At 39.5% G+C, this 21,606-nt stretch overlaps 1 protein-coding gene across 1 annotated transcript in view; it reads right to left on the reverse strand.

Moving 5' to 3' along the window:
- Positions 1-3,373: 3,373 nt before the first annotated feature.
- The window catches only part of tyro3 (TYRO3 protein tyrosine kinase), a 63,092-nt gene continuing 44,859 nt past the window's right edge, over positions 3,374-21,606 (reverse strand). The window contains exons 6-19 of the mRNA XM_039741446.1: positions 20,176-20,291; positions 18,880-19,063; positions 17,825-17,967; positions 15,239-15,377; positions 14,735-14,864; positions 13,797-13,897; positions 12,961-13,056; positions 8,959-9,039; positions 8,562-8,654; positions 8,291-8,412; positions 7,748-7,857; positions 7,428-7,587; positions 7,210-7,346; positions 3,374-5,241 (exon numbers count right to left, since the gene is read on the reverse strand). Of these exons, the coding sequence (XP_039597380.1) occupies positions 4,848-5,241; positions 7,210-7,346; positions 7,428-7,587; positions 7,748-7,857; positions 8,291-8,412; positions 8,562-8,654; positions 8,959-9,039; positions 12,961-13,056; positions 13,797-13,897; positions 14,735-14,864; positions 15,239-15,377; positions 17,825-17,967; positions 18,880-19,063; positions 20,176-20,291 (2,006 nt within the window). The 3' untranslated portion in view covers positions 3,374-4,847. The remainder of the gene's footprint in view (positions 5,242-7,209; positions 7,347-7,427; positions 7,588-7,747; positions 7,858-8,290; positions 8,413-8,561; positions 8,655-8,958; positions 9,040-12,960; positions 13,057-13,796; positions 13,898-14,734; positions 14,865-15,238; positions 15,378-17,824; positions 17,968-18,879; positions 19,064-20,175; positions 20,292-21,606) is intronic.

Below are 21,606 nucleotides of genomic sequence, written 5' to 3' on the forward strand. Positions count from 1 at the left end.
TTGCGTCGCTCTTTACTCATGTTTCTTTAATTTGCCAACAGATGGCGGAGGTGTCCAAGTATGAGAAGGCCGACTGCTTTGATCGGGTGAAGGGGAACTGCCGTATCGATGTAAAACGTGAACGACCCAGTGTGCATGACTGGCTGACACACCCGTGTTTCCACGAGTCACACGCACTGATAGTGCTGTATTTGATTCGCCAATGTACGTTATATGCAAACACGTTTGAACAGAGACTCGCCTTAAAAAGACAGCATCCTTCTCCCACCATTTTCCCCAAACGCAGCAGCAGTTGTATGTCACTTCTCTCTGTAGTTCCCGTCGCCAACATCCATTAGATGGCATCACGGTTCAACACAGACGCTCCTTAGAAACAGAGTTCCCCCTCCCTGCCATTTTTCCCAGTACGATTTCAGTGCTACTCTTTCTCACTGGCTTTCCATATTTGTTGTGTTATTTGCTCCCTTTTCCGACTCACAGTACAATTTCAGTGTTGCTCTTTCTGACTGACTGGTGCTATTTGTTCGCTTTCCAATGTATTGTAAATAACGTAAATTCATCTCACTGTGGTGCTTATTCCGTATGTAATACTATGTAACACATTATAATTGTCCTGCTTTTCGCTAATATACCCATACCACTGAAAAAAAGACGTAGAATTGGAAGGTCCACTTCAGATGCCACAAGAAAGTCTATTTCAAGGGCGTCTGAAACGCCAGAGCAGACAAAATCCAGAGTGGAGAAACTTGTAATAAAATGTCAGTCAGAAAATGTTTGTTCTATTTCTATGTTCTGTTGCTTTCATTTGGTAAATTGACCAGTTATAGATTCCCGGGCAACGCCGGGTACTCCTGCTAGTTAGATCTAAAACAGACATCTCCATTTGTCTTGCAATGACAATGCTACTTTCTTGTTGGCTCAGATTTTGAGCCATATTTGCCATTTTAGGGGAAAAACAAAGGGTTTGAGTTTTAAACTTGTTCTTCTATAAAACAAAAACCTGTACATTTGTCCACATGGCCTTTTACACATTTTACATGGAAAAGTGCTTTTCCTTTCTGAGAATAAATGACATCTCAGCAATGTCACTGCAGTTTAGCTTGCGCCATATTGCTGAGGTATGGATATGGACACCGGCTCAGCAAGAAAGGCCTGGTCATCCTTAGATGCTGCCCTCAGAATCTTTTAGATATTCTGTTAAGTTTCTCCTTGAGGTCACCTGAGCTTCTCTTTATATCTTGTCAGGTTTTCTGCCCTCACTCAGACTTTGTCCTGGAGATTCACACAATGCCCAATTCATGTCAGCACCTGGTTTTACTTACCTCATTTGCCAACCTTTGTACACTTCTGTGGTTTCAGTTCTGTTGTATGTATAATTTCCACTAAAAACAACATATAAAATGTGGATATTAATTCTATTTAAAGACAAAAAAGAAACATTACCAACATTTCACAGTAACAAAGTAATAATAAGCTGCATTAGGGGTTTACAAAGTTTTACTCATCACAATAAGATGCTCAGAAGAAGAGATAAGAAAGGATGATACAGTCCAGCAGGGCTGACAAAGATGATGTCCTGGACAAAAGAGCTTGTGCAGTGCAGACGGTGGATTCAGAATATTTAAGATAGATAGATAGATAGATAATCTCCTGTATTTGTCTGAAAGAAGGCACACACCAGTTAGGAACTGTGAGTTATTATCAGTTAATTAGAATAGCCAAATAGTATACCTAGAAAATGTAAATCCTATGAGCAAAGCAGGAACCAAACATGAACGATACGCCAGGCCAGTCCAGTGGATACACCCAGGCTCACTCACCTGTGACAAATTCACAAATCAAACCACTTGAGTGTAAATCTTGGAGACGAGGAAGAAACCGGAACACTCAAAGAAAACCTAAGAGGACATCAAGTGCCTTTTTAAAACTTCACATAGACAAAATCTCTGGCAGAGTTTAAACCCTGGAGCTTTGAGGCAGCAGCACCCTATGACAGACCCAAACACCACAACCCGGTTAAACCCTGTGAATGAAAACACCTCAAGCAATCAATGAAGACAAATACAGTGAAGGGTTTCATTTACATTAGTATGTGCGGGTTGTCTCTGGATATCTTCATTTTTCTTCTTGTTTTGTGCTGGCAAAAAAAAAAGGCTGCTGTCGCATTAGTGGTGGTTGAAGTGGCTCCCCACTTACTATAAAAAGTGCTATATAAATGTAAAGAATCATTATCATCATCATCATCATCACGTAAAGTGGCCATGTATAAATGGCAATGGGTATGTGTGCCCTGTTGTGGACTGCTGTCCTGTTCAGGTTTGCCTTGTGCCTGGTACTGCTGGATTAGGCTTTGGCTGTCTGTGATCCCAAAACTGGACTGTGTCAGTTTAGAAAATGGGTGCATTATACTTGTACTGACGAATCGAGATACGAACAGGTGGCTATGGAACATACAGAAAAAAATAAGTGTGGCAATTTGGAGATGAAAAACCCCATGCCAGAGTCCTCTTATCGTCAAGGCCCAGTAACCTTGTTACATTTCCCCACAGCTGCCTTCACAGGATATACTGGCCTTATATACTAATGTATAAAGCTGAATGTGTGTTTGTTTGTCATGGACGTCAAATCCACTCCATTGAACCTAATGTCTCTCTGGCAGATTTTAGTACAGATTCCCCATTGGTACAAGTGAACACCACAGGCTGTCTCATCTGAAACTGAAACGTACTTTGTGCTTTATTAGGAAAGTGCCCTTAGGAGGCGTTTTTGGGACTTGGTACAGGTGTCCATAGCTGCTCCCCTTGGTAGGTTTAGTCAGTGAAATTTTGGTTTCGAGCCAAAATTGTCCCTCAGGGAATGTATTTAATAACCACACCTGCACCTTTTTCTACCTCAGCCAGCATCAGGTACCCCTGCTAGTCTGCTATGAAATGAGTAATTTTAACAACAGTCAAGACAACCACAACATTTATTTCTATAGCACATTTTCATACAAACAGTAGCTCAAAGTGCTTTACATATTAAAGAATAGAAAAATGAAAGACACAATTATAAAACAAAATAAATCAACATTAACATCGAATAAGAGTAAGGTTCAATGGCCAGGGGGGACAGAAAAAACAAAAAACTCCAGACGGCTGGAGAAAAAATAAAATCTGTAGGGATTCCAGACCACGAGACCGCCCAGTCCCCTCTGGGCAAAAGGCGATTTGTTTCTTCACAACATTTTGTACTCCACTTTTGATGTTAGCAAATCTCAGGTTATTATTTGCCTCTATTCAAACAGTATATAATATTCACTTTACCAGCACATAAAATGTGGCTGCACTTAAGTCTTCTGAGAAATTACAGAAAAAATACAACTGACCAATCATTTCTGAAAAAGTGCCAATTTTATTTCTGTCATTAAAATTATTTACAGTAATTCAGTAAATTCATGTTAGTGTCTCTATGTACAAAAACATGTAAACATAAAAAAATAAAATACTGCACGTAATGCAGAGGATCAGTTTTGAGGCTGGCACCTTAGAAGGCACTGTGGAGAAGAGTGTGCAGTGCTTCATAAAACGTGGCATCAGTGCCAGAACCCCAGGTGCTTCCCAATCTGCTGCTGTGATTGCTACCTCAGAAAATGAGGACATTAGCTGGCACAACTGCTCATCCATGCGGCTTAACTGGCAAAATGAGGCTAAGCCAGTAATCTCACACCTAAATCAATGAGCCCCCTGCTGGGGAGATGGACATACTGCATCAGGTCCATAAAGAAGCACTCCTCCGTTGTCAGAATATTTTTTAGTGTAATTCACTGTAAAATTGACCTCACTGTATCAGCTGCTTACTTTCTGTTCTCACCAAAGCGAGGAGCTCATCAGTTTAACCATCTGATGTCAAATGATATGCAGCACATTCTTTCCGAAATGCGGATGGTGCAAAAATCATACAAAAAGTTGCCAGTCTGTGATTAAGCTGTGCCGAGACACAAAATGCAAACAGTTCTTTACTTGGCATTTGAGACGTATACTGCTGTGTGGCAGGATGCAAAGTAGAGGCATAAAGATGCCACTTTGTAGTCAAATAAAAGAAACTACAAGGCAACAACAAACCTACCATCACATAAACTGATCCCTTACATTCTGAACATCGTCATACAATAACAGCTACTCTGGCCTTTCCAGTTACGTAGTTTCCAGAGACACAGAATTTGGCCCCCTCTGATCCTGCAGAGCAGTGTGGTGAACTGCCAGACAAAGTGCTTGAGGTATTTTTTTTTTTCTTTTCCTCCATTTCTTTTAAAATATGCTATAACCTTAATATCTGCTAAAAATGTCTGTTTTTATTCTGCAAAGTAACATTCTTTCATGGTTTGATGGCTTCATCCTGTATTTAGACAGTGGCAACATAGCAGTAATCTGCAAACAATACTGAAGTCCAAATATTCATTTCAAATTTGAATCATCAGGGGGAAATGAGAAGCAGCAACTAATCCATCTTTTAAAAACGCTGTAAACGTGGTCACTACAGTATGGCAGCAATTAATTCCACAGCACATTAAACGTTACCTTCTCACGTTAAGGCCAATCAATATTCAGATGCCCTGGCGCAAGCCCACCTGACAGTGCTGTCGGGCTCTTAGATCAAATTCTATGCTATTTTTAATTAAATAAAAGCATGATGTCTAAGGCCTTTTCTTAAACTAACCACTCTGTCGCCCTGTCTTTTTAAGTCCTAAATGCCCATAACCACCTCTTTACTTGGCATGAGGGGAGTCATTTAGAAATCACCATTCTTGCTGCTCCTAAATCCAAGCCCATGCTCTGATTACTGGGTGATAGCTTTGCCTTTGTGGTTCATGCTTTCAAGAATACATCTTCCTCATCCTCATCATCTTCAGGCTGTGTCGTGCACCCCAGAGTTTGCCCTGACTGGTTTTCTACCTCTGGCCCAGCATAAGGATCCATGATGTAGCGGTAATCAGAGCCAGCAGCCCCATGTAACTCTGCAGGATCATTTAGTAGGTCATCACAGAATCTCTCAGAGGGTCCAGACTGATGCCAAGGTAGCCCGCCTGCGACTTCCTCTTCTGAGGCATGGCTCCCATTCCCTACATTGATGTAAAGCAGCTCCATTTTGCTTGAATCTTGTGATAGTCTAGCTGACACTGCCTCCAGCTCTAGAATAAGCCGGTCAAATCCTGGTCGCTCCTTGGGATTAGTGTTCCAGCAACGACACATAGTCCTGTATCTGAAGAGGACAGCAAAAGTACTTATGGTAAGAAGCAATGGTCATTGGGCTGAAGTACTACCCTGTGTAGATTCCCAGATATTATGAAGCAAGTAATACACTATACACAATTAAATATGGAGGTCGCATTTACTTGAAAAGAAATAAAATTCAAATCCATGTTTAGCTGCAAATTGAAAACAATAATCAAATAATCTGCAACTGTGCAGGGATCATTGATCCTAAAGTGAATGGCATAAAAATGGATACTAATAAATACTCTAACGCAGTGGTCCTCAAGTTTAATCCCGGGATCCCACTGGGACTGCGGATTTTCACTCCAACCAGTTTGACAAATTAGTAGGTCAGGCATGCGTCTAATTGACGTAATTGTTTAGCTAGCTGTTTCTTCTATTATTCTGCATTCAGAAAAGTGTACGAATATGATATTTACCTGCAGAAGAAATTCAGAAATTTGTATTTTTAGCCATTAAGTGGAACTTTATTACAGTTTTCTTTTTAATTCACTTCTGTTTGAAAGTAAGTTTTTTTTCCCTACAAACAAGGCTTAGGAAATAAAACAAAATTATGTATTTTAACACATTTTTGTTGATCGCGAGACTGGAGAGTTTTGACGTGTGGTATGGTGATCAGGCAGACAACCAAGAATTTCACTTTACTTTATACACATGATAATTCTACTACTAACACCACTGCTTCCCCCAGAGACTTTCTGAAATAAAACATCAAAGCGATGGCACTCCACTGATGAAGATAAAAAATACAGAATACTGTAAAACCATCCACTGGCAGGACATATGGCAAGCAGAATATAGAAATTAATAAAACCATGTAGTCAGCGTAAGGAATAAGAGACATGCTTAGAGGACATCCAGGTGCGGAGTAAATGACACACTGGGAAACGAGACTTGACAGATAAGACATCAGGGTGTGCTGCAGTAAAGATCAAGGACCTTCAGTAGCACCGTGGCTTTTAAAAAAAGGTCACACAGTGTTTGTGGAGGCGAGTATACTGTACCTTTAAACTGCTCTGTTGTATTTGAGGTCAGTTTGACCCCAATCCAAGTCTGACATCTTTACAAATGTAAATTAAAATTGTAATTAAAGTTATTGTTCACAAGAAATAAGCACATTAATTTGCACTCGAAAGTCCTGCATGGATTGTTTGTACAAGAAGTGTGGGCAAGAGCCACTTCAAACCATAAATTAGTACAGAGGGTCCTCGGGTTACAACGTCTCACTCCTATAAGCACTTAAAAAAACTGAGACGTGAGCGAAGTGAAGCGAGCATAAAGAAATATCAATAGCCATATAATGAAAAATATTAAACATTTTTTTCCCCTTTCAAGTATATTTATCACTAAAAGAGGAAAGTGGAAACGTATTGTATTAATAAAGGAATAATTACTTTCAAAACAGGTAGTTTAGTTTATTTGATTTTCTGGTTACGTCTCTTGTGTGCTTTGAAGTATGGTCACTCTACTATCGTCCGGTCCTGCTTCATTCCTGCCCTTGGGCTGCGTAGATTCTATCTAATATATGACACTGTTACGTATTACTAATGTAAGGAATCAAAAGTTTTTTTTTGTTTTAAAGCTGAGGTATGAAAAATTTAAACAATCTATTTTGACACAAAGCAGATTATCTCCAAGCATAGTAACTGTTATGATGCACATTAGCACACAAGCATTTCCTCCTAGATTTTTGACAAATGTAAAAAACATTTTCCTGTGATACAGATTTTCAATCGGGAGACCATATTTAAGTAAAACAAACTGGGATAACTATATCAGTCACAATAACTCTGTGTGAGATGTTACTATTAAGGTCAATTTGACTGCAGACTTTACTGATGTAATTAAGTAATGCAGTGAACATCAGTGTCTTGGCAGGTCTAATGTAGTTCTAATATTAAGAAGAAGTTGCTAAAGTAATGGGTTTAATCCCCCAATAGCTGTCATCACTTACATCTCATCTGGGCAGTCTGGAGGCTGTTTAAGCCTATTTCCTTTTATTAGATACTCATATACCTCCGAGTTCTCCACGCCAGGATAAGGTGTCTGCCCAAGGGTCATGATCTCCCATATAGTTACACCAAAGGCCCACTAAAATAGAAAACAGACAACTATTAGCTATTAGAAGAACCTTATGTCACCATGAGCATTTCAGGAGTGTATGGCTCCTACCACATCACTCTGGGTGGTGTAGACATTATCGGCCAGACTTTCCAGGGCTATCCATTTGACCGGGAGTTTTGAGGCTGACCCTTGGCGGTAATAATCACCACTGTAGATCTTCTTGGATAGGCCAAAATCTGCCACACATACTCTCATGTCCTTACTTAGCCTGTAGAAAGTGACACAACAGATGTGGCTGCTGTAAGCTTTGATAAATGCATAACTATGCTAACCATCTAGTGCAAACCTCACTGAAGCCCACTGCCCTGACTAGGAAACATCTTTTAGCCTATTATACTTTGCAAACTGAAAAAGAGATGGCTTCTCACATGCAGTTCCGTGCAGCTAAATCACGATGAATGAATTTCCTCAGGCTCAGGTATTCCATTCCTCTTGCCACATCCAGTGTGAACTGCAACAATGTTTGAAGGGACAAGGTCTGTGCAAATGAAAAGAACTGCAGTTACTTCAATGCTGGACTGTGCAAATGTGCGCATATGCTAAATGACACAATGTGTAGTTTTCAGTAAGGAAAACATATTTTCTAAATATCACTGTGTCAAAGTCTCAGCAACTGTTGCATTTTGTATGAATCTTTTCTCATTTTCTTCTGTCAAAGAGCCTACATACAGTATTTATGTCTGCATCACTTCGCCATGGGTAGCTGCGTGGTTTTGACATGGCTGTGTATAGCTTACGTTAGCTGTGTGTGAGCAGTCTTCACTTGTCTACCTGTGCACTTGTGTGCATACAGAGGCAATGGAAAGACTGGTAGATGATTGTGTTGTTTTGACTAGATAGTATAATTACGTACAGCAATAACTGTATCTGTTATTGTACACACAGCTGTGTCACTGATAAAATACACTTACGAAGGGGTTATCACCCAGACGTGACATCAATAGGAATGTATGCAGGTCACCATGCTTCATGAAAGGTAGGATGACCATAGGAACAGGCAGCCTCTGCTGGCCATGGCGATGCAGGCTGATCCCTAAAAGAAGAACTGGTGTTGAGCCACTCCTGGACAGACCATAGTCAGACACACTTGTAAAAGAGTAGCACTCATCTGCCATACTTAATAACCAGATGCCACAGAAATTAACAGTTCACTATATCACCTTCTACTTTTGGTACACTCACCAATTAGCCGAAGGACATTTGGGTGATGAAATTCCTTCATGTAAGCTGCTTCACGCAGACACTGCTCGATATCACTGGAGCAGCTGACATCAGCTACAAATTTCATCCCCAAGGGAGAAAAAAAATGAGAGAGAGAGAGAGAGATGACAACAAGCAGAGATGCAGTAAGTAAGGTAAAGCATTCATTGTTGCTCCAGGATAGATATGAATCTTAAGCATGCACATTCCTAATATAATGATTTTCTTTGCCAGAAGCTCCCATCAACAGGAATTTCAGACTCAATAGGCTGACAATCAGTTCTTTACTATACATGGATGGAAGTAATCTTAGGTGTTCTGTGACCCCTCAGACACACGTACCACAATGGACAAACAGGTATTCCATTTCTGAACCTACCTTTTAGCACTTTGACAGCCACCTTCTTCACAGAGCCATCCTGCATCTTTAGGTAGGCTTCTCGTACTGAACTGAACTCACCTGAAGATGTGATGCAGAATAGTTTAGAGTTGTATACAAAGTTCAGAAACTCCAAAGTGCGCACAAATTGACTGAATCTATTTTTTTAGATTTAATCTTAGAATTGGGTTATTTGTAGATTTCAGGTTGCCAAAGGAGTCATTTTTGTCCAGTGAGATTACCATGACATTAACATTACACTGCTATCTTCCCCCCCATACAAAATAAACTGCACACAAAGGAAACAAATATTGTTGTAACTAATCAAATTATAACCTTGTAAATATTTAACCCAGGGGTTTCTTAAACAATGGGTTGCAAGTTACTGTTACTGTGATGGGTTGCAGATGGTTTGTAAAGTGGGTTTACACAGGTTAGAACATAAGAACAATAAGAAATTTGACAAACAAACAAGAGCAGACCATTCAGTCTATCAAACCTAAACTACCTGTTTAGCTAATAGCTAAGCTGTCCCAATATCTCATCTAGATTTTTCTTAAAGGTTGTCAAGGTTCCTGCTTCAACTACACATCTTGATAGATTGTTCCAGTGTCCAACGACTCTTTGCATAAAGAAGTGCTTTCTGGCTTAAGTTTTAAATGAACTTCCCCTTAATTTCCACTGATGTCCTTGAGTACGAGATTCATTCCTTAAGACTAACATTGCTAATGTTACTAATTTTAAATACCTGGATTACTCCACGGTCTCTTCTGCTCAAGACTGAACAGATTTAATTCTCCAAGTCTGTCAAAGTAGATGTTCTTAAATCTTGAGATGCACTTGCTGCTCTCCTTCTGCACAGCTTCAAGTGCTGCTATGTCTTTCTTGTACAGTGGTGACCAGAACTCCAAACAACACTCCAAATGCCGTCTTACTAGATTATAGAGTACCAGTAATGGTGCACTGCATGTTACACTTGACTTGAGCATTCCTAGTTTTCAAACTCTTTCTCTGTACGTTTAGCATTCGTTTGCTCAGAGGTTGATGCGCTTGCTGCTTTCTGAGCAGCTCTTTGTTTCTCCACCCTTAGTGGCCTGCTTCTTCTCTTCTTTTGTCAGCATCTGCTTGCGTTAAAACTGAATAAGGCAGTGTTTGTGTTGCAATTAGTACGTTTACTTTAATTTTTCACTTAAGCTGGCACTTAAGTCTTCAATCTGCCTCAAGAATAATTTTAAGATAAAAAAGAGATAGGGGAAGTGACGGCAAAGGGATGAGAACGTCGTCCGTATGCATGCGCCGCACGGCTGCCCTGCTGGCTGCTGCCGAGCGTTGATTCTACAATAAAATAAAATAAAAATAAAAACCAGAATAACCTTGAAGGTCAATCATTACCCTGAAAGCGGACAGTAGACGTCACGTAGTATATGTGGTCCAAATTTCAGGTCAATAGTTTAAATGGTTTGCGAGCTACAGGCGATTTAAATATCCTGGATAGACAAACGAACAGCCACGGTAGCGTATTATATATAAAGAAAGTTTTGAGTATAAACGTCTCTTGACTTAAATTCAACAGTTTCTGTGATATAACCGAACATGTTATTTACCTTTTTAATTGCTTTTGTGCATTGCTTATTTGATGAAAGATTTGCATCAACATATCCCACTATATCCTTTTCAGAGGTTTCTTCATGTAGGACAGTGTCTTCCATATTGTGTATATAATTGACTAGCCGTGCCGTGCGGCTTTGCCCGCAGTTGTGAAATAGGGCAGTGAGGAGGGCCCAGCCTGGCTCCCTACTCCTGACGTCACGCTTTCCCTCCCTGCGGCCCGCTGCGTCTCTCTTGGATTCACGCAAATAAATCTATACCGCAAGTGAACCATCATACTTAGCGTGATGAGAGAAGTCACAAAATCAAGTGGACCGTTCAAGCAAATTATAGAAAAAAATCCGACCTAAATGAAGGTTGTCCAGTCTATTTGCTGCCTCCTCAGTGTCTACCATCCCTTTACTGTTATATCATTAGTATAAATCAGAAAAAGTAGTGGTTCAAGGACAGACCCCTGAGGGACTCCACTGATGACCTTGCTGCATGTGCAGCATTCTCATCTTCTCTGTACTTTTTTTTTTTTTTTTTTTTGTTTCTCATGCCAGTAAACCAAATTGAGATCCAGTGTTATGGGTTACCTCTGATGCCTATAACTTCTAGTTTCAGAATTAATCTTCGGTGTAGGACTGTATCAAATGCCTTTTGAAAGTCTAGGTAAATTATGTTGTATGCTTGGTTTGTGTCAACTATTCCGGATGCTTCTTCAAAAAAAACCTAAGACTGGTTTGGCAGGACCTTCCTCTCATAAACCCATCCTGCCTGATAGAATATTATTTTTGTTTGGGTAGTTTTCCAGTTTATTTCTTATTATTATTTCCATAATTTTGCATGGCACATAAGCAAGACTAACTGGTCTATAATTACTAGGATCTATTTTCTGTCTTTTCTTAAAGATTGGAGTCACATTTGCAACATTCCAGCCCTTCTCCTTTCTGAAGTGACTGCTCAAATATGCCGAATAAGGGTTGATTAAGCAGTTGACATTGTTCTGATGATCATCCTCAATTCTCCATTGGTGACTTCACCCCACACTGATGAATTTTCTGGGCATTCAACAAGGAATGGGTCTTGAAGATACTTAAAATGTCACAACAAAAGCCCTCTTTTAACCAATAGCTTGCCCAGTACCTAACAAGGCATGTTATGAACAAGGTACCAAGAAATAAAGCAATGTCTTATTTTTTACCATGACCAGTCAATCTGTGGCTACAGGACAGTCATACATTTGCCTAAACATAGGCCTGGAATTGGTGAACTCACAACCTTGAAATTTGGCCGTTATTCTGAACTATAAGAATCCTTTTGTAATAAAAGTGTAAGCAGTAAACAGCTGGACTGATTGATGGGTTACACAGCAACTCTCTTGCCTGGGCGTCAAAAACATTTTTGTATTGACAAGTCAGTTGTCTCTTGGCTTTGATTACACATATGCTTCCTCAGTATCACACCGTGATCTATATACAAAGTCAAATTTTCCTTTACAATGCATATGACAATGTTATTTTTGGATTCATCTCTTTGCATGGCCTTCAAAGGTGATATACGTACATTTTCATACAAAGTTTTTCAACTCACTTTTAAATTACTGAATCATAAGGAGTTGCTACCCCACCGCTAGGCAGTAACAGACTCAAGACAAGAACTTGCACTGAACAGGTACCAGTCAATAAAAGGAAACATCCCACTGGGCCAAACAGTATTTACCAGCGGAATGGCTACCACCACTGTGACCACATGCACACTCCATACAGAAACTAAACTAAAGCCTAAAAATGAGTTTAAATTTAAAGTATCTCAGTAGTGGTTAGCAATAATGTCTCACAGCTTCAGTGACCAACATTTCAATTCAGGCCTGATTGTTGTCTGTATTTTAGTTTTCAGTCTGCAAAATCATGCATATAAGGCTGACTGGAAAATCTGAAGTGGTTGAGTATGAACAAGTGTGAATATAACTGTACACCATTATAGGCTAGCATCTGTCAAGCTCTGTCTAGCTCATTGTGATTTGTATGTTCAGAAGATGTGGTGGGCTGGCACCCTGCCCGGGGTTTCTTCCTGCCTTGCACCCTGTGTTGGCTGGGATTGGCTCCAGCAGACCCCCGTGACCCTGTAGTTAGGATATAGCGGGTTGGATAATGGATGGATGGATGTTCAGAAAACATACTCATAGATGTAAGTAAATTAGCATCACATTTTTACCTGAAGTTAGATAAATAACTCATTTGTGTAATTGAAAACACAGTCAATGTACTTTTATGTTGGTACATAAAATAAACTATTCACTAGCACAGCTTTTTTGCACAAAATATAGAAAATACTTAGTATTTAAAATTTGTAAAACATTCAATATCTGATTCTACTAACTTTTGAATTACTCTTTTCTTAGAATCTAACCTTTGCCCAGAAGGTGACCAAGATTAAGCTGTGACTCTGAAATAAGAACATCTTGAAGTTTTTTCTTCAACTCTTCGCTGATGCCAAGACTGTCCACTACGGGAAAATAGAGAAACAATGATAATTTAATAATAATATAACAATAAAAAAAGCATCAAAAGACATAAATAATTCATTTCTAAAACTGAGCCACACATTAATTCAAACGATGCCGAGAATTCTACATTTCTAACATTTTTGTGCTCTGTACACCTAAGAAAAGTGTATTGTCACATATACAGTACAAACATACCGGACATACATTAACACATGCATTCTCAGACTCACGTATTTGTGTTTAGCATTGCAAAGGATCGGCCTACTTGGCAGCACTAAATTCAAGGAGGAAAATGACCCTGAACAGGGTGTCCGTCAGTCTCGGAGTGCACATACAAACGCACACCTACTTTAGGGTTAACCGAACCCAAGTGTCTTTAGGAATATGAGAGGAAACTCCATGCAGGCACAAGGAAAATTTGCAGCCTACTCAGAGACATCAACCAGAATTGGACACCACTGTACCACTCCACTGTATTTTTATACTTTATTGATACGTTTTAGCACTGGATCTCGCAAGTGTGACAAAGCTAGTTCTAATATGTAATTAATTTACTTACCTTTAAAATGGCAAGTGCCGTTGGTATGGATCATGAACAAACAAAATGTACTGCATTACTTAACAGGAGAACACATTACACTTGCTATTAGCTGATGAGGACTGAGACAATTTTGGATCTGAACAGCTCACATGTATGGTGAATGCCGATCTAAATAAATGAATCTGATAATGGACTCACAGGTAATTTCACTGTGCTCTGGTCCCCGCCTGTTGAAAGACCTTGCTGCTGTATAGGAGACAGTCAGCTGTGCACCAGGGGTGTCTGGACCAAATATACCTCTGTAAAGGCAAGAACAATTTGCAATATCAAATATAATATCTAACAATAAACACACACGGTTCACAGTTGATATGTTCCTAACAGCAATGCACTAAATGAAATAAATCATTGATATTGTAATATGTAATTCACTTCATATTCATATAAGAATAAAGATCCTTAATACTATGTGTTGACACTAGAATAAAAAATCCAACTGTGTATAAATACAGGCGTGATATATTAACAAAACAAGAAGTATTTTTCCATAATTTATGCTAAAAATAAAATAAATCAAGAACTAGCACCAGTAACCAACAGAGTAGATGCATGACTGAAGATGGAGCACTTTGGGAATTGTTGCTGCATGACACTTACAATCAGCTTAGTTCTTAAGTATAAATAAATACATTTGCCCTGTGGTGGGCTGGCACCCTGCCCGGGATTTGTTCCTTCATTGCGCCCTGTGTTGGCTGGGATTGGCTCCAGCAGACCCCCGTGACTCTGTGTTAGGATATAGCGGGTTGGAGAACGAATGACTGACTGACTAAATACACTTTCTACACGTTATGTCACATTTTTGGTGAGAGTATTTTGAGGACATCTATATTATACACATATAATGAGCTAAAGTGATGTAATTGGAGTGAATCACAATTTTGTGAAATCAATCTTGGCATCTATGAAGTTCACAATGCATATTATCTTATGAATGAAACACATACATTTCAAATAACAACTTACCAATTAACATGACCATCTCCTCAAAAACATAGATCTCTATATTTAACATCCAATCTGCATTCCCATTTCCAAATGATATTAGGACACTGACACATTTCTGAATAACACCTTACCCAAACAACATTTCTTTACGTCTTTGTCTCAGGAACATTGCAATGAGGAATCCCAAGAAGCCGAAAATGATGAAGATTCCAAAAAATACGACAACCCACAAGTGACTACGTTGATTCAAAGACATGGCAGCTGTGTTAAAAGAGAATAGAAGGCAAATCACCAGGGTGCAAATATCAAAATATCAACAAGGATCGGTTTTAGCAAACATTTCATTGCAGAAACTCTTGAGCTTCTGCAACTGTTGCAGGAAGTTACTTCAATTAACACATGCATTTTTCAAGTGGTTATGTAATTCTAGTTGGTGTTTGAGGTTTTCTAAAAGCTTCACTGTGTTTTAGTGTGTCCTTCAAACAGGGATTTTAGGAATATTTACTTAAAATGAAGGTCTAGGTATTCCCACTAGATATGATGATTAGTATGTATTTAAATTCTTTAACGTTAAACAGGAGAGTGGTGAAAAAGCTTGGCTAGTCAGAATGTTATATCTTCCCACTACAACTTACATTTTTCAGCTGGAACCCGAACTGGCATACTCCAAGGCCCACAACCTGCGGCATTACACGCACACACTCGAAGTGAGGCATTTGAAAAGTATCTCCAGTCAGACAAGTTGACCATGGTTGCAAGTGAAAACAGCGACTCCTGTAGACCAAGAAAAGTCAAGTGAGCAAACACAGTGCAAACAAATAGAAAAAATCCTTTCCACTCCGTTTGGAATTATTGTTTAGAAATACAGCGTTTAATTCAGTAGACAGTTAAACCTCCTACCTGGGCTGGGAATTAGGAAGAGCTTGTCATAATTAACCCAGTTAGCCGCATCCAAACCGACAGGATATTAACAAGAAAAACAAACATTTGGCACATAAACTACATAAACCAAAAATGGTGGTTGGGAAGAGTACATAGCCTACATGTTTAACTAAAGCATATGGCAATATATTTTTTAGAATTTATCATATGGCTGTCTTTCCCATCAGACAAATTGAATTGAATGATTCCTAAAGCAAATGTTGTGAAAACATCCAGAACACGCACTGATGAGAGACTGGCGAGTGTTCATGTTAAAACCCATTTTCTATTTATAATTAACATAACACCACATTTGCAAACCTGCTCAATCCAATTCAGAGTGGCTGAAGGCTAGAGTGTATCCCTGTAGAACTGGGTTCAAGGCAGGAAACAACTCTGGATGGGGTGCAGGTCCATCAAAGGACTCACTTACACACAAACCAACAGTTATCCTAACCGACACACCATTAGGGATGATGAAGACACGGTATAATAACACAGCTATTTGTCTTTTGGAATCTGCATGTTGTAATTTCTAAATTAATAGCATGAACCTGCCTTCTGAAAGCATAATGTGAAGCAAAGCAGCTGCCTTGCCTTGTATCCGATTTGCACACAATGGGAACTATGACCCATGTAGAAGCACTGGTGTGATAATCCCTGAAAGCACTGGTGCACATTGTTGGTCATCAGGCCAAGTAAAGCTGACAATATAGGAAATTTATTCAGATGTCATCTGTTCACTAAAGGGAGTCTGACACACAGATATTTATTTTGGTCAATAGTTGGTAGTATGAGCAATAACAGACCTACTATAGCATTTAATGACCTTGGCCTGTACAGCACAAATTACAGCCACCCTTATCAGCGTTATTACTGCATCCCTGAAGTGGATGAACTAGATGATCAACAATATGATAATGACTTTAACTGTATTATTCTGATATAGATCTCCTAACATCCCAGGTTTATTATTACACATCAGCACTGAAGATTCTAGTAGCGGAGGGCAGCTATCAGAATAAAGTCCTGCATTACCACAGAACCCAATTTGACTCTTGCTGTGGTACGCAAGTTGAAGTACTGTGGGCCTTCAGTAGTACTAAATAGTAATAAATGCAGAACTAAAATAATAAATAATAAAATAACTAAAATAATTTGAGTCATTAAGAATCTCTATTTTGTTGTTTTTGTTTTTATTGCTGTATAAATCTGAAGAATTGGCTTTAAGCTACACCTGTTTTAGGTAGCATGTGCTAACTCAATACACAGCGTTACAGTGGATGCTGTATCTACTGTACATTAATGTGAAATTGATGGGTGGTGTAAGGCAGCTGAAAAGAGATTAGCCCTCCTTGAACGTGTTCTTTTCCCATTTTAACCACAATAAAAGAATAGCCATATAATTTCCTTTTTTTCCCATTGTTGTTAAAAAGACAGGAAAGCAGCTGCCATTTGCTTGCTGCAACAGATGTTGAGAAGTTGTACTGCACAGCATTCAGAAGTAGTGCATCTTAATTCTCAATTGTTACTTAACATTCACTGTTGCCAAAAGAAAAATGAAACAGTAATTCATAGCATAATTCATACAGTGACACATGATGTAGAAATAAAGGAGTTTTATTTGTCAGAATATTTGTTCAGTTTATGCATATCTGACTTGATTTTGTGAAGTTCAGGTAATTCTACTTCTATGGGTAGAACTGAAGTGGGTGGAAGTGAGAAGAAACCCTTGAACAAAAGCAGGAGGAGGATACAAAATCACTCCTTTTCTCTACTTGGAGGGGGTCAGAGGTCGGGGATGAAAGCTTAACCAGTCAAGTCAGCTGATGGATAATCATTGGTAAGACCTTCTCATAACTCAGGAGATGATTATAATGTTCAACCTTGCATATGAAACCTAAATCCTTTTTGTAATTATTAAGTAAAACTCAATACTGCACCTGAACATCTCAGAAATTTTCATTTGACCACAAATACATTTTGGGAGAACCAACTACTTCATCTAGTTTTAAAAGCCAGTAATGTATTGTTGTGGCCAGTGGTGCGCACAGGAACAGCTGACAGAGATAACAACTGTGCAGGACAAAGACACGCCACAGACTAAGTGTCTTTAGTGCAGAGGTAGAACTTGTGTATTCCCAATGTTGTAAGTTTGCACCACATCTCTACCGCCTGAAGCAAAGCAACTTAAAAGAGAATTGGGATGTCAACCCTGAGTGATTCCATGCAGACAATGGTTATATAATTTTTCATGCTTGAGTAAGACCTACTGCCTTCTCAACAAAGTGTGAACATACCTGAACATCACCTGCTCTGTTCCACTGCACCTTGTGGCCACTGAGTACCCCATTGGTCTCATTCTGGTAAAGTGGTATCCATGAAAGCACAAGACTAAAGTCAATTAGCTGAAAGCTCAGGTTTTGTGGAGCTCCTGATGGCACTTTGGAAGAGCAAAGGCAGAGAAAATCAAGTTTGATGGTTAAAATGCACTGATGACATAAAACTTATTTTATTAAGAGGAGTGAATCCCTTGACACAGGTACGTCTAGATCGCTGCTTACAAAAACTCTTGTGCTCTTTCATTTAACTTGGGGCTTCATAATATCCCAAATATTATTATGTGACAAAGTAGTTATTTCTTAGTCAACATTTTAGAAGCTAATCTTGCACTCCTACTGATTTATTTCAACCATCTAAGTTAAAAACTATAATTGAAACTACTCCTTTGGAGGGCCCTCCATAGATTCAAATTTTCTTGCTGTTAACTGGATTACCATTTCAAGTAATTATACAATTATTTCTAGTTATCTATGTGTGTTAAGTCAATCCAAAAATTACCACCAGTATTTCTTCGTTTTTATAGTAAATAAATGCATACGAGTAAGTTAGGTGCTACAAGTACTTGGGGGTCAGATCAATGACACCCTGGACTGATCGTGTAACACAAAGGAACTACATACAAATGGGCCTATCAGACTCTTTTTCTTCAACTGTGTTTATGGCCAGTGTGATTTTGTACTCTGTGGAGAATTGGGCAGATAACATCACTTCAAGAGAGACCCACCGAATCCACAAGCTAACTATAAGGGCAGGCTCAGTTATGGGACAAACTATGTCTCTATGACACGCTAATAGTGAGTACTTTCAGCCAAAGAATTATTTAGCAGAAGTGTGTCAACAAACACAACTGGGGCTCCTTTATAGCAAAGGCATTACACCGTTATAATGTCTCACTGTGACTGTCACTTCCTAGTCTATCTACCTACCTATCTACGTTTTTAGAGGTTCATAGTGTCAATATTGTCACACCTACACGGCACAGTGAAATTATCAGTGAATGTGCCAAATTTACCTGATTCTGGTGTTGTAAAATCCACCCATGAACTGACTGGAGATGTTCCCACCACATTGCTGCAGCTTACTCGAACACTGTAGTTTGAGAAGCACTTCAGACCACCAACTGTTGCATTGTAGGGTGGGACCAGAACAGATTTCTCAAGAAATTTCTCTCCCTTCTCCTGGACATTGTTGCTTACCTACAGTAGTACACAAATGGAAAATAAGAAACTGGGACAAGATATTTATTGATAAGGACTGAACAATCAATTGAAATCCCAAGAAATTCTGATAAAGCAGACATAAAACTGTCAGGACAGATAAAGCAGAAGACACAGAATAGCTACTGTCTGAAAGTTTACACAAGCACCATAAGCCATGTGTAAGGACCCTCAAAGAGCCACTGATGATGATGATGATATGCAATTTGAATCTCTCATAACATTTTCCCCAACAAATCCTGGCACCCTCCTCTAGCACAACACAATTCTGGTTTTAAGTACAGTAAATGGGAAAAAAAAAAAAAGTCCAAAGTCAATGATAAACTTCAGATGACCTAACACACCTCTAAGCCATTACAAATACCAAGCTAATAAACAAAAAAACTGTCTTGAGATGCACATATCACAAAATCAGATAAAAGAAGTTCCCAGGGCATCTGTTAATTAAGAAACACTAAGGCTTCTTCATATGGTCTACAAAGAAACACTATACATAAACTAAAGTATTTATTTTAAGATGTGGTTTTGTTCAGAAGAAACCTTTGACCTAAATGTATGTAACAACATCACCCAGCTGAACCAACAGTAAGTACGAGCCACATTCTTAGCCAGAGCAGAGACCTGGGACTTTGACCACAGGGAAGGAAAAAAAAAATGAAGAGTCACTTTTCCGAGACATCAGTTACAGCCTAAGTTTGAACAGAAATGTTCATTGTGTTAAACGTTACAGACAAATCAAGCCTGGTAAGAGCTGTGTCAAAGAGATCTTAAAAAGGAAAATAGCAGGCCTCCACTCAGTTTATACTGAATAGTGTGGGGGTTTGGGGCAGAAATCTGAGCAAGTAGGGAAAGACTGAAAGATATTACCAATCCACATTTAACAGAGCTTTCCTGTTTCAGAATGTATTGTATCGGTTACATGCAGTACCTATACACACAGCTAAGTAGGTACATACCTAGAAGAAAATAAAAGAAGCTTTTGGCTAGTGAAAGACAGTTTATAAAAACGTTTTAAAAAACAAACAGGCAGTCCAGATACTAGAAGTTTTGAAGAAATGAGAATAATGTATGCCTGAAGACTATTAGGGTACCTGGACGGTGCAGTTTCGGAGCTCTGAATAACCATCAAACCCTGGCTTCCAGGACAAGCTGGCATTACAGTCCCTACTACCATGAACATGTAATTCAGTGGGTGCCTCAGGAAGAGCTGCAGAAAGACAGAAAAGTGTTTAGTATATAAAATGAAACACTCTTTTCCAAAGATAACTAAGCAGGTGCAGTTCTTTACCTTCTGCTTCTTTCTGTTGTCTTAAAAGTATATACAGTATGTTCACTACCCAGTTATAAAACTGACAGTTGACTGGTGCCAAACTCCCTTCTTCGGTAAATCTTTGCAACGTGATCTATTTTATACTTATTCTTTTTGTTTTCCAATTGTATTAAGGAGCAATTCTATTTAAGTTTGTTTATATATATATATATATATATATATATATATATATATATATATATATATATATATATATATATATATATATATATATATATAGTAATGGATGGCCATTTATCCCGCCAATACCCCAAGCCGCCAGGTGGAGCCCTCCTTGCAGCGTGGAGGTCCCCAGAAGACCAGCAGGGCATCATGGACATTGGAGTTTTATGCAAAGCCCTGCTGGATGCCGTGGGGCCACAGGAGGGAGCTGCAGGGAGGACCGAGGGCTTCTTCAGCCCTGTGACCCGGAGGTTCGTCACAGGAAGAGCGACGGACTTCGGGTTGAAGAAAGGGACTATTTACCCTGACCCGGAAGGGAAAAGGACTTGTGGACTATTGGGCAGAAACACTTCCGGGTCAGGGATTATAAAAGGACTATGGGAACTCCCAGACAAGGAGCTGAGCTGGGTGGAAGGGTGGCAACGCGTCTGGGAGCTGGAGGATTGGTTTATTTGTTTATTATTGTGGTTTATTGTAATTTATGAGTATTGTGGAGGAGAGTGTGCTTTGTGCACTGTGGCAAGAAAATAAAGTCAACTTGAGGACTTTTACCTGGTGTCTGGAGTCGTGGACAGGGGTTCAAGGGAGCGAGCGCCCCCTATCGTTCACAGTGGCGTAGCGGCAGGATACTCTAGCGCCGTTTGCAGAGGACCTGAATCAAAAATTTCTGTGGAAACGAACCCGAGAAGACTGCGGAATCAGGAATCACCACAGCATCGCCAAAACCCGAAAAACCGAGTCCAAAATGGGAAAGAAGAAGGGCAAGCAAGCGACAACGCCAGCGGAGTGCCGTAGTGCAATGGCCGCCTGGGAGGAGTTAAGGAGAGGCCTTACAAGTCCGGAGAAACCTCCAGGAAGCAACGATCCCTCTAAGGTACGTGCCGGGAACGACTTTAATAATCCTTTTATTATTTCTCACCTTGTCCCGTGCATGTACCTTGGAGATGACCACCTGGAGGCTCCGAGGGGAAAAGGAGACTGCCCCGAAGACGACGGCCTTCTCTTGTCGACGCCAGAGCACCTAGAAATC

The sequence above is a fragment of the Polypterus senegalus genome, chromosome 18, assembly GCF_016835505.1.
Source record: "Polypterus senegalus isolate Bchr_013 chromosome 18, ASM1683550v1, whole genome shotgun sequence".
Taxonomy (NCBI): domain Eukaryota; kingdom Metazoa; phylum Chordata; class Cladistia; order Polypteriformes; family Polypteridae; genus Polypterus; species Polypterus senegalus.